This window comes from Heloderma suspectum, chromosome 4, assembly GCF_057233095.1.
Source record: "Heloderma suspectum isolate Gila_16-S chromosome 4, 16-S_ref, whole genome shotgun sequence".
NCBI classification, from domain to species: domain Eukaryota; kingdom Metazoa; phylum Chordata; class Lepidosauria; order Squamata; family Helodermatidae; genus Heloderma; species Heloderma suspectum.
The window spans coordinates 226,792,470-226,806,893 of record NC_139461.1 but is presented as its reverse complement, the minus strand read 5'-3'; the positions used below and the strand labels follow the sequence as shown (position 1 = coordinate 226,806,893).

General features: G+C 43.7%; 1 protein-coding gene across 1 annotated transcript in view; it reads right to left on the bottom strand.

Annotated features, from left to right (window-relative positions):
* SLC26A8 (solute carrier family 26 member 8) overlaps positions 1 to 7,299 on the bottom strand; it is a 52,450-nt gene extending 45,151 nt beyond the window's left edge. The window contains exons 1-3 of the mRNA XM_084851644.1: positions 7,124 to 7,299; positions 4,939 to 5,078; positions 4,093 to 4,209 (exon numbers count right to left, since the gene is read on the bottom strand). Coding sequence (XP_084707770.1) covers positions 4,093 to 4,209; positions 4,939 to 5,078; positions 7,124 to 7,296 — 430 coding nt within the window. The 5' untranslated portion in view covers positions 7,297 to 7,299. The remainder of the gene's footprint in view (positions 1 to 4,092; positions 4,210 to 4,938; positions 5,079 to 7,123) is intronic.
* Between the last annotated feature and the right edge of the window lie 7,125 nt (positions 7,300 to 14,424).

Sequence of the window (14,424 nt, the reverse complement as noted above, 5' to 3'; positions counted from 1 at the left end):
GCTGCCTCCATTTTGGACTCTCCTTAGAGGCATGGCTATGGGGACTGTCATGATAAGAGCCTGCACTTCAAAATTCACCACTACATCACAGGCTATAATCCTTCTTGCTGGCTCTGCCACTCATCCTCTTTGATGTCCTGTTGCCTCTTCATCTGCTCCCTCTAAGCAAGTGAACAGTGACAGGGCAAGAAGGAACAACTGCTCCAGCTCATCTTGCCTTCTCCCTGTGTGGAATTTGGGCCCAAAGGGAGAGGGTAAGCACGGGCAGTGGCAGCAGTAGCGAGGAGGAGGTGGGTCCACTCAAGGGCACCTTGCCCATGGGCCTCCCAAAACCTGGAGCCGGTATTGTTCCTCCATGTGCAGACTCAGAGAGAAGATTGCACTGAGGTTCCCTGTAGGAGTCCAGCATAACCCTGGCCTCTCCTGCCATGCCAAGTGGTTCATTTTAAGCAGAGGCCTTACTTTGGAACATCCAGTGGACCACTCTTTTCTTGCACTGCTCTGAGCAGAAGCAGGAATGGCCTGGCTATATCACATGTGTAACTAGGGTGGCCACTTATGAATTGCCAAAACAATAGGAAATGCATCACCAAAAAGGAGGATAAAAGAGGATAGCAATTTGCATAAAATTGTATATACTAATCAATACGTATAGATACACATTTAGAAATAATTATTATAATTTAAATAGAAGTACAGTACATCTCACTATGGTGTGGAGGACTGTGGCCAGGTGACCTGTGTGTCTCACTCAGTCTGCTGTCCAGGTGCAAACAGTTCTTACGGTTCTTCATCTTTAAACTGCCATTGGACAGGACAGCCCTCCAAATAGAGGAGGCCTTCAAATAGGGAACAGTCTTCTGGAAGCCCTTCAAACAGAGGACTGTCTTCTGTAAAGGAAGACGTGTGGCTACCCTATGTGTAACAAAGTTTCATAGGTATTCTCTAGCTTCCACCAAAGAACAGACATTAGCTTTGTATGAAGGAAACCCAAACTGTTTAGTTTTGGCCCAGAGCCTCAAACACCAGTGACTCCAAAAGCTGTCTTTAAAAGCCATGACAGCCTTGTTCTTCTTCACACACTACTCAAGGAGGCAGATGGCCTCATCTCCTAATGTTAACTCTCAGTTCATTTGACAGGAATGTTTGCATATCCTTTACCATATCATGGTGCATGACAGGGAATGGAAGGGTGGCAAGGGCTCCCTTTGCAACTTGCTCTCCTCACACAGAGGAATAACCCGTCTCATCCCTTTTTAAACAAAACAACAATACTTCAATTATTTAAGTTTTAATGCTTTGCATATAGTTCTGTGTAAACCTAAACAAAGGTAAAGTTAGCCATGAGTTAACTGTGAGGAAAACTATGGGGGAAATGTAGGAGAAAGAATAACTTTTCTGTAATGAAATAACAATAAATCAAACTAAGTAAGATTTATTTATTTATTTATTTCTATACCGCCCAATAGCCGAAGCTCTCTGGACGGTTCACAAAAATTAAAACCAAACAACACACAATAAAACAATTTAAAATATATAGAACATTAAAACCACAATATAACAGTACAACCACAATAAAACCTAGCAGCAGTGCAGGAGTTTAAAATACAGATTATAAACAGCAAAGCTAAAAATTTAGAAAGCTAAAATGCCTGGGAAAATAAAAAGGTCTTCACCTGGCGCCGAAAGGAATACAATGTAGGTGGCAGGCGAACCTCACTAGGGAGCTCATTCCAGATCCAGGGTGCCACAGCAGAAAAAGCCCTCCTCCTAGTAGCCACCCGCCTCACTTCCTTTGGCGGGGGCTCACAGAGAAGGGCCGCTGACAATGATCTTAAGGTCCGGGCAGGCACATATGGGAGGAGGCGATCCTTCAGGTAACCTGGCCCCAAGCCATTAAGGGCTTTGAATGTTAACACCAGCACTTTGAATCGGGCCCAGAAATGGACTGGCAGCCAGTGCAGCTGGAAAAGTACTGGCGTAATATGAGCTCGCAGGCCAGTCCCTGTTAACAATCTTGCTGCCCTATTTTGGACCAGCTGAAGTTTCCGGACCATTTTCAAAGGCAGCCCCACATATAACGCATTGCAGTAATCCAGACGAGAAGTTATCAGAGCATGGATAACTGTAGCTAGGCTATCTCTGTCCAGATAAGGGCGTAGTTGGTATACCAGCCTAAGCTGATAAAAAGTGCTCCGTGCCACTGAGTTCACCTGTGCCTCAAGTGACAGTTCTGGATCCAAGAGCACCCCCAAACTATGAACCTGATCCTTTAGGGGGAGTGCAACCCCCTCCAGAACAGGTTGAATATCACCTAGCCGGGCAGACGAACCACCCACTAACAGTACCTCCGTCTTGTCTGGATTGAGTTTCAGTTTATTAGCCCTCATCCAGTCCATTACCGTGCCCAGGCACTGGTTCAGAACAGCCACTGCTTCACTTGGGTTTGATGAGAAAGAAAGGTAGAGCTGGGTGTCATCTGCATATTGATGGCACCTCAGCCCACACCTCCGGATAACCTCCCCCAGTGGTTTCATGTAGATGTTAAACAGCATGGGGGATAAAATAGAGCCCTATGGAACCCCATGGCACAATTGCCATGGCACAGAGCAATAATCCCTCAGCACCACCTTCTGGAATTGGCCATCCAAGTAGGAGCGGAACCACTGCAGTGCAGTGCCTCCAACTCCTAACCCAGACAACCTATCCAGAAGGATACCATGGTCGATGGTATCGAAAGCCGCTGAGAGGTCCAGAAGAATCAACAGGGTCGCACTCCCCCAGTCCCTCTCCCGGCAGAGGTCATCCCACAGGGCGACTAAGGCAGTTTCCATTCCAAAACCAGACCTGAAGCCCGATTGAAATGGATCTAGATAATCCATTTCATTCAACAGTGCCTGGAGCTGTCCTACAACCACCCGCTCAAGCACCTTGCCCAGGAAGGGGATGTTGGCCACTGGCCTATAATTGTTAACATCCTCTGGGTCCAGGTTAGGCTTTTTCAGGAGTGGTCTAATTACTGCCTCTTTTAAAGTGGCAGGCACCACTCCCTCTCTCAAGGAGGAATTTACAACCTCCTGGACCCAGCCGGACATCCCCTCCTTGTTTGATTTAATAAGCCATGAAGGGCAAGGGTCAAGCACACAAGTGGTCGATCGGACTTGGCCAAGCACCTTGTCTACATCCTCAGGCCTCAGTAACTGAAACTCATCCAATAAAACTGGACCAGACGGTGCTCTGAACGCCTCTACCAATGGAACTGCATTAATCGTGGTGTCCAATTCATGATGAATCTGAGCGACTTTATCCTCAAAGTGCCATGCAAACTTGTCACAGCATGCTACCAAGGGTTACACCATCTCTCTCCCTGGCCCAGAATGTAATAGGCCATGAACCACTCGGAAAAGCTCCACTGGATGACACTGAGAAGATGCAATGCTGGTGGAAAAGAACTGTCTCTTTGCCACCCTCACTGCCACAGAGTAGGCTTGATAGTGGGCTTTTACCTGTGTTCGGTCAGACTCAGCACGAGTTTTCCTCCACCTGCATTCTAGCCATCTCCCCTCTTGCTTCATTGCCCTCAGCTCAGGTGTATACCAAGGAGCTGGCCAGGCTCTGTTCAGAGGGAGAGGGCGCTTGGGCGCGATCGTGTCAACTGCCCGAGTCATCTCTGCATTCCACAGAATGACCTGGGCTTCGACAGGAGCACCAGCCATACCACCAGGAAAATCCCCCAGAACCCTCTGGAATCCATCGGAATCCATTACTCTCCGGGGGCGGACCATTTTAATAGGTGAAGAGAATTTGAAACTGACACAATGTTATTGATATTTCCTGAACGTCTATGCTAGCCTCTCCACATAGGCAATAACGTTTTAGCACAGGAGATTATAATAATAAAAAACAATACTTCAGTACAAACAGAAGTGACTTGGGAGCCAAATATTTATTAGAAATAAATAAATTTGATAGACAAGTTAGAAAGTCTCAGTTCATAAAAACAAATTCTAAAATGGCTCTGCCTACCTCCTCTGTTAATAAATAATCCTATACACACCATAGACTGAATTAACAGAGTAGAACAGTACTTACCAATGGACACATGGCGTGATGTTCCAAATACGACATATGTTAAAGAGCAGCAAAATGCAGAGTAAAAACTATTGATAACTGGCAGTGGTAATCCAGTTAACAATATTCCTGATAGTCCTGGAAAAAATGTGTGTTTTAAAAGAATATACCAAAATATTGATTAGATGGTGCTGAAGCAACAAGTTCCATATGTACTTGTAGGGAGTGGGGGAAACCCATGGGAAGCAAGACAACCCTGCCCCGTTATTATGATCAATAATTATTTGATTACAAATTTGGCCTCATCTCCTGAATCAGAACCTATCTGATATTAGACTATGTTCATACAATTGCTACTTCAATTTAATACTTTGGAAACAACTGAAATTCTTCTTTCATTGACTGAGGAAAGAGGTGTACATACTTCCTTTAGGGTGCAAACCTATGCACATTTAGACAGAAAAGAAGTCCTACAACTCCCAGCATTCCCCAACTAGGCATGCTGGCTAGGGAATGCTGGGAGTTGTAGGAGTTTGTTCTGTCTAAATGTGCATAGGATCACACCTTTAAAAGGGTACCTACTCCCAATCTGCTTTTTCTTGTATATATTGTCAGAATGGGCTATTTGATAGCTTCCTAATGTGCCTCTGTCTGCTACAAAGAGGACAAACTATTCTCTGGAGTAAGTGGGACTCTGGTCAAGGACATTTTCATATGGATGGAAAAGACTGGGGGATTCTATTATGTAATAGAATACTATCCACTTTTGAAGCTTGCGTTATCAGAAGGCAGACCTCTCAATCTTCACAATTTGGCCAAAGGTAAATGGGGGAGAAATAGGTAGAAATAAGAAAAGAACTTACTTACCTTGAAAAATCTGAACCATCCCTACATTTATGCCAGCGTGTATGTCTCCTAGAATCCATTCTGTGACCCGATAGGAACAAAGCCAGTTTAGAATGGGAAACATCTTGACAATTAACTTCCTGAACCGTGAACATGAGAATCTGAAACAAATTGGACTGTGCAGCTAGATAATCGTTCTAACTAGGAAAAAGCATTTTAATTTTTAATGTATTTTTTATGATACATAACACAGCAATGTATGAACTAAACATCAACAATATAACCTGTGTATGCGTTGTTGATGATATTAACAGATAGGTAGGCTCATATGGGAGAACATGGTCCTTCAGGTATCCAGGTCCCTTTAAAGGCTATTAAAGGCTTTATCACCAGTGCTTTGAATTGGGCATGAAAACAGCCCAGAAGCCAGTGTAGTTTTAAGAAGAAGAGTCACATACTTCTGATAGATAGCTCCAATTAACAACCTAGCTGCCATATTCTGGACCAACTGAAGTTTCTGGACACTTTTCAAAGATAGCCCCATTGTAGATTGCATTGCAGTAGTCCAAATGTGATATAACTAAGGCATGTGCTACCATGACCATATCTGCAGTCTCCATGAATGGATGTAGCTGGTGCACTGAACCATCCCTCCAGGAAGGACCAGAACCACCATAATACTGTGCTTCTGAGTCCTGAGATGGCCAAGACATAACAATCCTTTGAGTACTCAGAAAAACTGGGATGACTCTGCACAAATGCACTGGTGACAAGATAATAAGATTTTTTTGTTGTCATCACTGCAATAGAATACTCTCTAAAACAGGGGTGGGGAATGTGTGGCCCTCCAGATATTGTTGGACTGCACCTCCAATGATCTCTCACCATTGGCTATGCTGGCTAGGATTGATGGGAGTTGCACTCCAACAACATCTGGAGGGCCACATGTTCTAACATTATTTTGTTCTGTCTCTGCTGTGATAAGGGTTTAGCATGGTTTAGATACTAGTGAGGCCTGGGTTGCATGGTTTACCTATGGATTGTGGGGCAAAGGGCAGGGGTGTTCGGCAAAGTCAGCTTTCAGGAATGGACAGCAAGGTCAGGTTTCAGGAATAGGAATAGATCAGCACCATGGAAAGCTCTGAATGGGGCTGTAAGTCAGACAGGCTTGTCTGTGTATGTTGCTCCAACGAAGAGCAGAGCAACAGTGGGGCTTAAATTCATTCATTCATTCATTCATTCATTCTATTTCTATAAAAGTGTAGCTGGTTTTAGGCTGATTGGCCCTGCCTTCCAACTGATTAAGGCTTGCTCTCTTAAAGGGGCCTGGTCTGTTTTAGCAATCTCAGGCTGCAATTATGTGCGAATGGGTGTGGCATGCTAGTATCTTCATAGCCTAAATCCTCAGAGTCTAAAGATGGTAATGCAGCTTCCTCTGGATACAGGGGAGCTGATTTCTTTCTGGAGAACTGAGTCCTGGAGAGATGGAAGCCTTGTGATGGCATTCCATGGCTGAGTCCTCTCCCGTTAACTCTGAATCCTCTTCAGAGTTACAAGGGGTCAGGATCCTCTGAGGACAAGGGGTTGGAGCCTTTTCCATGACAAAAATGAACTCTAGTACATCTTTAATTGGATTCATTATGAGTCTTCTGCCACTTTCTCTCTTGTCATTGCCCCGTCATTTCATTGCTTCCAACTCCTTGAACCACCAAGGAGCAAGCTTAGCTCCACAAACACAGCGAGAACGCTCAGGTGCAATCAAATCAACCACCAAGGTAATTTCCTCATTCCCCATTCCATTGCAATGTCTTTCTCTCCCACCATTTAAAAAAAAAATCTACTAAACATCAAGTCTGACTAAGAGTTCTGAGGAGTTTGCTCACTGCTTTGTGATCCTAATAAAAGGGTTTCCCCCCCCTAATTACATTTACCTGTAAGTTTAATCCTACTATGGGTTGCATCCCATGTTTGTTCTACTTAGAGTAGATCCATTGAAATGAATTGTACACAAGTTATACTAAGATTGGATACAACCCCATGTAAATACGTGTGTGTTTGTTATATTACTGGTAATACAAACTCTGCAGGCACAGTTTGTAAACTGCAGTAGCCGTTTCTAATACACGATGAGAAATTGGGGTCTATGGTTTGACATTCCTGCTACTCAGTTAAGGTACAAATTATGAAGTGTTGTCTTGACACTTACCTGCATTGGATTCTTCGTCCAGTTTGAGGGGTGTCAAGCTCCTTATTGGATTGAGAATAAATCTTTTGGTCATGATCTTTTTGGAATTCTTCTTCATTGTACACCTTTCTGTTGATGTTGTATGTCACCTTTAGTGGCTGTCTCTCATTGGCAATACTAACATTTGGGTCCATTTCGTCATACTGGTCCTGGCATATTATAACATGGGAACCAATGAGATTGATGAGGGTTTTCTTTTTAAGTTTCCCCTTTCTGGGCTGTATCACTTCTGAAATCCATAAAGTTATAACAGGGGCAAACACAATTCTGGAGACTAAAGAGATCCTCTTCCCCCTTTTTAATAATAGTCCTTGTGTCTTTAAAATAACTTGTTTTTTACTTTTATATTACTAGGCCTTTTTTATATTCCATTTTTTGAGGGGCAGTCTGTTGTTCACTTACCATTTTTGGTCCAGCTCTTTGTTCTGTTCCTTTCCTTTATGCACTTATGTTACTGGTTTCACTGTATCAGTTGGAACTGTTTAGAACCTCTGTGTTCTTTTAAATGCTCTCACAATGCCTGTCAATCTTATGTGCACTGAGCTTGAACATTCTTTTGTGTGATGTAAACTTTGTCCCAGACTTGTCGAGCTTCATTTATTGTTCATGTTGTGAAATGTTGTAACATCATAACATGCATCCAATAGTCCCTAATCCCTTTCCCCCCACTCATTTTGGATTTCTAATTATTATATAATATGATGTGTCATCTTAGTGCATGTCTCTCTGTGTTAGTGTTGATGTTTTAAAATTATTGCTGTTACTGTAGCCCCAAAGCAGTGTGGAGTAGGTGGGGGTGACTTGAGGCAAGGTGCTTGCTTAGGTACAACCTCAGAACTATAGGGCAAATATATGCCCTATTTATAGGCATATATATATATAGGTGGACAGTAAACTATGCAGTAAACCACTCATCGAAGCTCAATCTCTGAGCTTCGATGGTGGTTTACTGCATAGTTTACTGTCCACCTAGCCAGCGGAGCCTCATGGCGCCAATGTCAGTGTGATGGTGAATCTGCTCCAGGTTTCAGTCAGAACCTGCCGGAACACTAAAGGAGCTATACATCAGAGCCACCAGCCTCCATTGCACCTAGCCTAGGGGTGCAGAACCTCTCTCATCCTGCAGGACAAATTCCATTTTGAAGAAGGCTTCGTAGGCCACATTCAAGTAGAGCGTGGGCCAAAGGCAAAAGGGGTGGGGCCAAAATGCCAAAAATACCAGCGCATTTTAGTTTAAAGCTCTTACTGCTAGTAACTAAGCCTAGGAGAGGCATTTTAACCTTTTAAAATGGGGGAAAGTCTGCACAAAAGCTGGGAAACCACCAAACAATCCATGGTCAGGGAAAGGGTGGGACCAGGGCAAGGGAGTGGGGCCTTCTGGGGACTGGACTGTGAACCCGGGAGGGCCAAAGTTCAGTTCTGAACCCCTGATATATGATGATGATGATGATGATGATGATGATGATGATGATTTTCCCGCCTTTTCCCCAACTCTGGGACTCAGTACTGATCTAGCCCCAAAGCTCATAGCCACAGCCCTAAAGTGAAACTGACCGATTGATTATTTTGAGGTTTGGCTACCATAGGGCAGGTAGTGGATTTGGGATGTCATGAAAGGGTTGTTGTTCAGTCGTTAAGTCATGTCCGACTCTTCTTGACCCCATGGACCATAGCACGCCAGGCCTTCCTGTCCTCTGCTCTCTCCCGGAGTGTGCTCAAGTTCATATTCATTGCATCAGTGATGCTATCTAGCCATCTCATCCTCTCCCGTCCCCTTCTCCTTTTGCCTTCAATCTTTCTCAGCATCAGGGTCTTTTCCAGGGAGTTTTCGCATTAAGTGGCCAAAATATTTGAGCGTCAGTTTCAGTATCTGTCCTTCCAATGAGCACTCAGGGTTGATTTCCTTTAGGATTGACTGATTTGACCTCCTTGCAGTCCAGGGGACTCATAAGAGTCTTCTCCAGCACCACAGTTCGAAAGCATCAATTCTTCGGCGCTCAGCCTTCCTTATAGTCCAGCTCTCACAGCCATACATTACTACTGGGAAAACCATAGCTTTGATTATACGAACCTTTGTCAGCAAAGTGATGTCTCTGCTTCTTACTATGCTGTCTAGGTTTGCCATAGCTTTCCTCCCAAGGAGCAAGCATCTTTTAATTTCATGGCCACAGTCACTGACTGCAGTGATCTTGGAGCCCAAGAAAATAAAATCTCTCACTGCTTCCATTTTTTCCCCTTCTATATGCCAGGAAGTGATGAGTCCAGATGCCATGATCTTCGTTTTTTGAATGTTGAGTTTCAAACCAGCTTTTGCACTCTCCTCTTTCACCCTCAACAAGAGGCTCTTTAGATCCTCTTCACTTTCTGCCATTAGGGTGGTATCATCTGCATATCTGAGGTTGTTGATAATTCTCCCAGCAATCTTAATTCCGACCTGTGATTCATCCAACCCAGCGTTTCTCATGATGTACTCTGCATATAAGTTAAATAAGCAGGGTGACAATATGCAGCCTTGTCGTACTCCTTTCCCAATTTTGAACCACTCGGTTGTTCCATGTCTGGTTCTTTCTGTTGCTTCTTGACCCTCGTACAGGTTTCTCAGGAGACAGGTAAGGTGGTCTGGTACTCCCATCTCTTTCAGAATTTGCCACAGTTTGTTGTGATCCACACAATCAAAGGCTTTAGGGTAGTAAATGAAGCAGAAATAGACGTTTTTCTGGAATTCTCTTGCTTTCTCCATGATCCAGCGAATGTTGGCGATTTGATCTCTAGTTCTTCTGCCTCTTCAAAACCCAGCTTGTACTTCTGGTAGTTCTCAGTTCACATACTGCTGATGCCTAGCTTGTAGGATTTTGAGCATAACCTTGCTGGCATGTGAAATGAGCGCACTTGTATGGTAGTTTGAACACTCTTTGGCATTGCCCTTCTTTGGAATCAGAATGTAAACTGACCTTTTCCAGTCTTGTGGCCACTGTTGAGTGTTCCAAATTTGTTGGCATATTGAGTGCAGCACTTTAACAGCATCATCTTTTAGGATCTTAAGTAGCTCAGTTGGAATGCTGTCATCTCCACTAGCTTTGTTGTTAGTAATGCTTCCTAAGGCCCACTTGATTTCACTCCCTAGGATGTCCGGCTCATGTTCAGTGAGCGCACTATCATGGCTATCAGGGACATTCAGATCTTTCCTGTATAGTTCTTCTGTGTATTCTTTCCACCTCTTCTTAATCTCATCTGCTTCTGTTAGGTCCCTGCCTTCTTTGTCCTTTATCATGCCCGTCTTTGCACAAAACGTTCCCTTGAGGTCTCTGATTAGATCAATAGTTTTTCCCATTCTATTGTTTTCCTCGATTTCTTTACATTGTTCATTTAAGAAGGCCTTCTTGTCTCTCCTTGCTATTCTCTGGAGCTCTGCATTCAGTTGGGTATATCTTCCCCTTTCTCCCTTGCTTTTCGCATCCCTTCTTTCCTCAGCTACTTGTAAATCCTCCTCAGACAGCCACTTTGCTTTCTTGCATTTCTTTGTCTTTGGATTGGATTGAGTTGCTGCCTCCTGAACGATGTTACGGACCTCCGTCCATAGTTCCTCAGGCACTCTATCTATCAGGTCTAATCCCTGAAATCTATTCCTCACCTCCACTGTATATTCATAAGGGATATGATTCAGGTCATACCTGAATGGTTTAGTGGTTTTCCCTACGTTCTTCAATTGAAGCCGAAATTTTGCAAGAAGCAGCTCATGATCTGAGCCACAGTCAGCTCCAGGTCTTGTTTTTACTGACTGTATAGAGCTTCTCCATCTTTGGCTGCAAAGGACATAATCAATCTGATTTCAATATTGACCACCTGGTGATGTCCATGTGTAGAGTCACCTCTTGTGCTGTTGGAAAAGAGTGTTTGCTATGATGAGCATGTTCTCTTGGCAAAATTCTATTAGCCTTTGTCCTGCTTCATTTTGTACACCAAGGCCATGCCTGCCTGTTATCCCGGTGATTTCTTGACTTCCTACTTTAGCATTCCAATCTCCTATGATGAAGAGGACATCTTTTTTTGGTGTTAGTTCTAGAAGGTGTTGTAAGTCTTCATAGAACCGATCAACCTCAGCTTCTTTGGCCTCAGTGGTTGGGGTATAGACTTGAATTACTGTGATGTTGAATGCTTTGCCTTGGATTCGTACTGAGATCATTCTATTGTTTTTGAGATTGTATGCCAGTACTGCTTTTCCCACCCTTTTGTTGACTATGAATGCTACTCCATTTCTTCTAAGGGATTCTTGCCCACAGTAGTAGATATAATGGTCACCTGAATTAAATTCGCCCATGCCTGTCCATTTTAGTTCGCTGATTCCCAAGATGTCAATGTTAAGTCTTGCCATCTCATGTTTGACCACCTCCAGCTTACCTTGATTCATTGATCTTACATTCCAGGTTCCCTAACATTATTGTTCTTTACAGCATTGGATTTTCTTTTCACCACCAGACACATCCACAGCTGAGTGTCCTTCCGGCTTTGGCCCAGCCACTTCACTCTTCCTGGCGCTACTTGGAAATTCCCTCTGCTCTTCCCCAGTAGTATATTGGACACCTTCTGACCTGAGGGGCTCATCTTCTGGCATCATACCTTTTAGCCTTGAGATATGTTCCATGGGGTTTTCTTGGCAAGAATCCTGGAGTGGGTTGCCATTTCCTTCTCCAGTGGACTACATTTTGTCAGAACTCTCTGCCATGACCTGTCCGTCTTGGGTGGTATGGCTTCACTGAGTTACGCTAGCCCCTTCACCACAAGGGTGGCTGCTAGTTATTGAATTTATTGTTGTTGTTGTTGTATTTTTACTGACATGGAGGGGGAGAGGAATTGTGGGATTTTCTGCCTCAGGTGCCAAACTGATTTGTCTGGCCTTGGATACTATGCACCTTGACTTGGCATGGTGATGTGTCTGCTCTGCCTCAGGCAGCAACATGCCTTAAGCTGACTCTGTGGCTAAGTAAGCAGTCCCTCTTAGAACTTAACTGGTGTGTGTGTGTATGTGTGTGCACATGTGCATGCGTGAGTATGTGTGAGAGAGAGAGAGTAAGAAAGAGGGCAAATTACTTACTTAGTGTTATATATCAGTTTTACTTTAGTGCTGGAGCTCTGCACTTCAGGATTTTGCTAATAGCAAGCTGCTGTCCTTGCCCCCAGGAACAGTAGATGCCACTGCCTACTGCTCATGGTCTCTCTGTCTCTCAAGCAATCATGCGGTAGCAATGATGAGAAAGAGGAAAAGGAGCAATAGCAACTGGTGACAATGGTGACTACTACTGCTCACAACCACTGTTGTCTGGGCCTGAGAGAGAAGCTGGTGAACAAGCAGATTGCAATGGTGAAGAGGAGGAGGAAGTCCAGGGGGTTCTTGTCAGAGGGTCCCTGCTGGGGTGTGTGCCCTTGGCAGGTGCCCAACCATGCCTACCCTTAATGCCAGCCCTGCTGTAACATCCTCTTCCTGGACAAGGCGCTTGAACGGGTGCTTGCTGTGCAACGTCAAGATTTCTTGGATAAGAGTGATTATCTGGATCCATTTCCATTGGGATTTAGGCCTGCTTTTGGCATTGAAACTTGCCTTGGTCACCCTGATGGATGACCTGTGTTGACTGACAGGCAGGGGAGTGTAACCTTGTTTATTCTGCTGGACCTCTCAGCAGCTTTCAGTACCATTAACCATGGTATTTTTCTAGAAAGGAAGTCTGAGTTAGGTTAGCGGCCGGTGGGCACTGTGTCACAGAGGTTCTATTCCTACTTGGATGGCTGTTTTATATACGGTAGTGCTGGAAGATTACCCACTGTCAACATGCCCCCTGACAGGGAAGAGGGCCTTATCAATGGTGGTACCAAGTCTGTGGAATACTATCTCCAGGGCAGCTAACTTTGCACTTACTGTTATTTTTTTGGAACCAGGTGAAGACACTTTTATTTTCCCAAGCCTTTTAATAAGAATATTTAACCCCGGAGTAATTGGCATTATGCTGCAAATTTTATCTCCTATTTTATACCTTGCCGTCTTTGTATTATATTTTATAAATCTGTATCATTCTCATTTTTCTGTTTTCTTATTGTGTTGGTTCTATAAACCATCCTGGAAATTTTTATTTCAAACATAAAATAATAAATAAATTTCTACAATGTTATACAAATAGAGTGGCAACTGCCACTCCTGATATCCATTTAACAATACAGCTACTGATGAAGGCAGAAGCCAAAACGTTTAGTTTAAAATATATTTTTAATAATCTGTTGTTAGTCCTTCTATCTTTCTTATCCATTTTACCTTAAGGCTGACTGCATCCACAGTGGATCCAGAACCTCCTTGTTGCTTTGCTATTGAGCCACTTTACACCAACCTCTCCCCCCCCCGCATATTCAATATATATAATTTATTCTGGTTCTGCTATCATGTGGGTGGGACGAGCACTGACATCCTGACCCCTGGAAATCAGACTCAGGGTTTTGCCGGCTATCACTGGCACAGCCCACACAACTCTGCCATATTATCACAGCTTTGCTGTCATCACAGCCAATAAGGAAAGTCCACAAAGTTGCTATTTAAATATGAAAGAAGCTGACATTCTCAGAATGCTGAATACTGCATTCAGGATTACATTCTGTGCTTGCATAAAATTGCAAAATGTTCAGCCTTAATTATGGTTGTGTCTGCATTATCCACAGATGGAATGTGCATTCGGGCATGGCTAGATAACAGTTTTCCTGTGTTCACGGTTGAAGACTGTAGCATGCCATCAGGAGCATAAGCGCCCAAGGGAAATGCAGGCATGTGTTCCTGTGGGACACTCCTGCGCACATAATGACAAATCAGCCACAAAGACTGTATAGCATGCATTGGCCCCAAGCCATTCTGTCAGTGATATGAATGGGAGGGAGGCTGGAGCACATTACACATCTGTACTGTAGTGACTGGAAGTGCTCAAGCAGCACATCCAAGCCTTGGAAGTACATGCAGTGCACTGGCCTGTGGGATTTGCACTCTGTTCCATACCTGACCAACACTCGTCCACACCAGAGACAGATGTGATCATTATGATAGTGTATGTGCAGCAGTTCTTCCTGACATTTCTTTCCTTGTGTCACCATAATAAATGTGGGGGAATACTTCATTTTGTATTAACTTGTTGTATGGATAATTCTTTTTTGTCTTCCTTTTCCTGGCCACAGTTATTTGTATTTCTTTTTAAAAGATATCTAATTTTTAAAGGATAACTTGATTTGCAAAT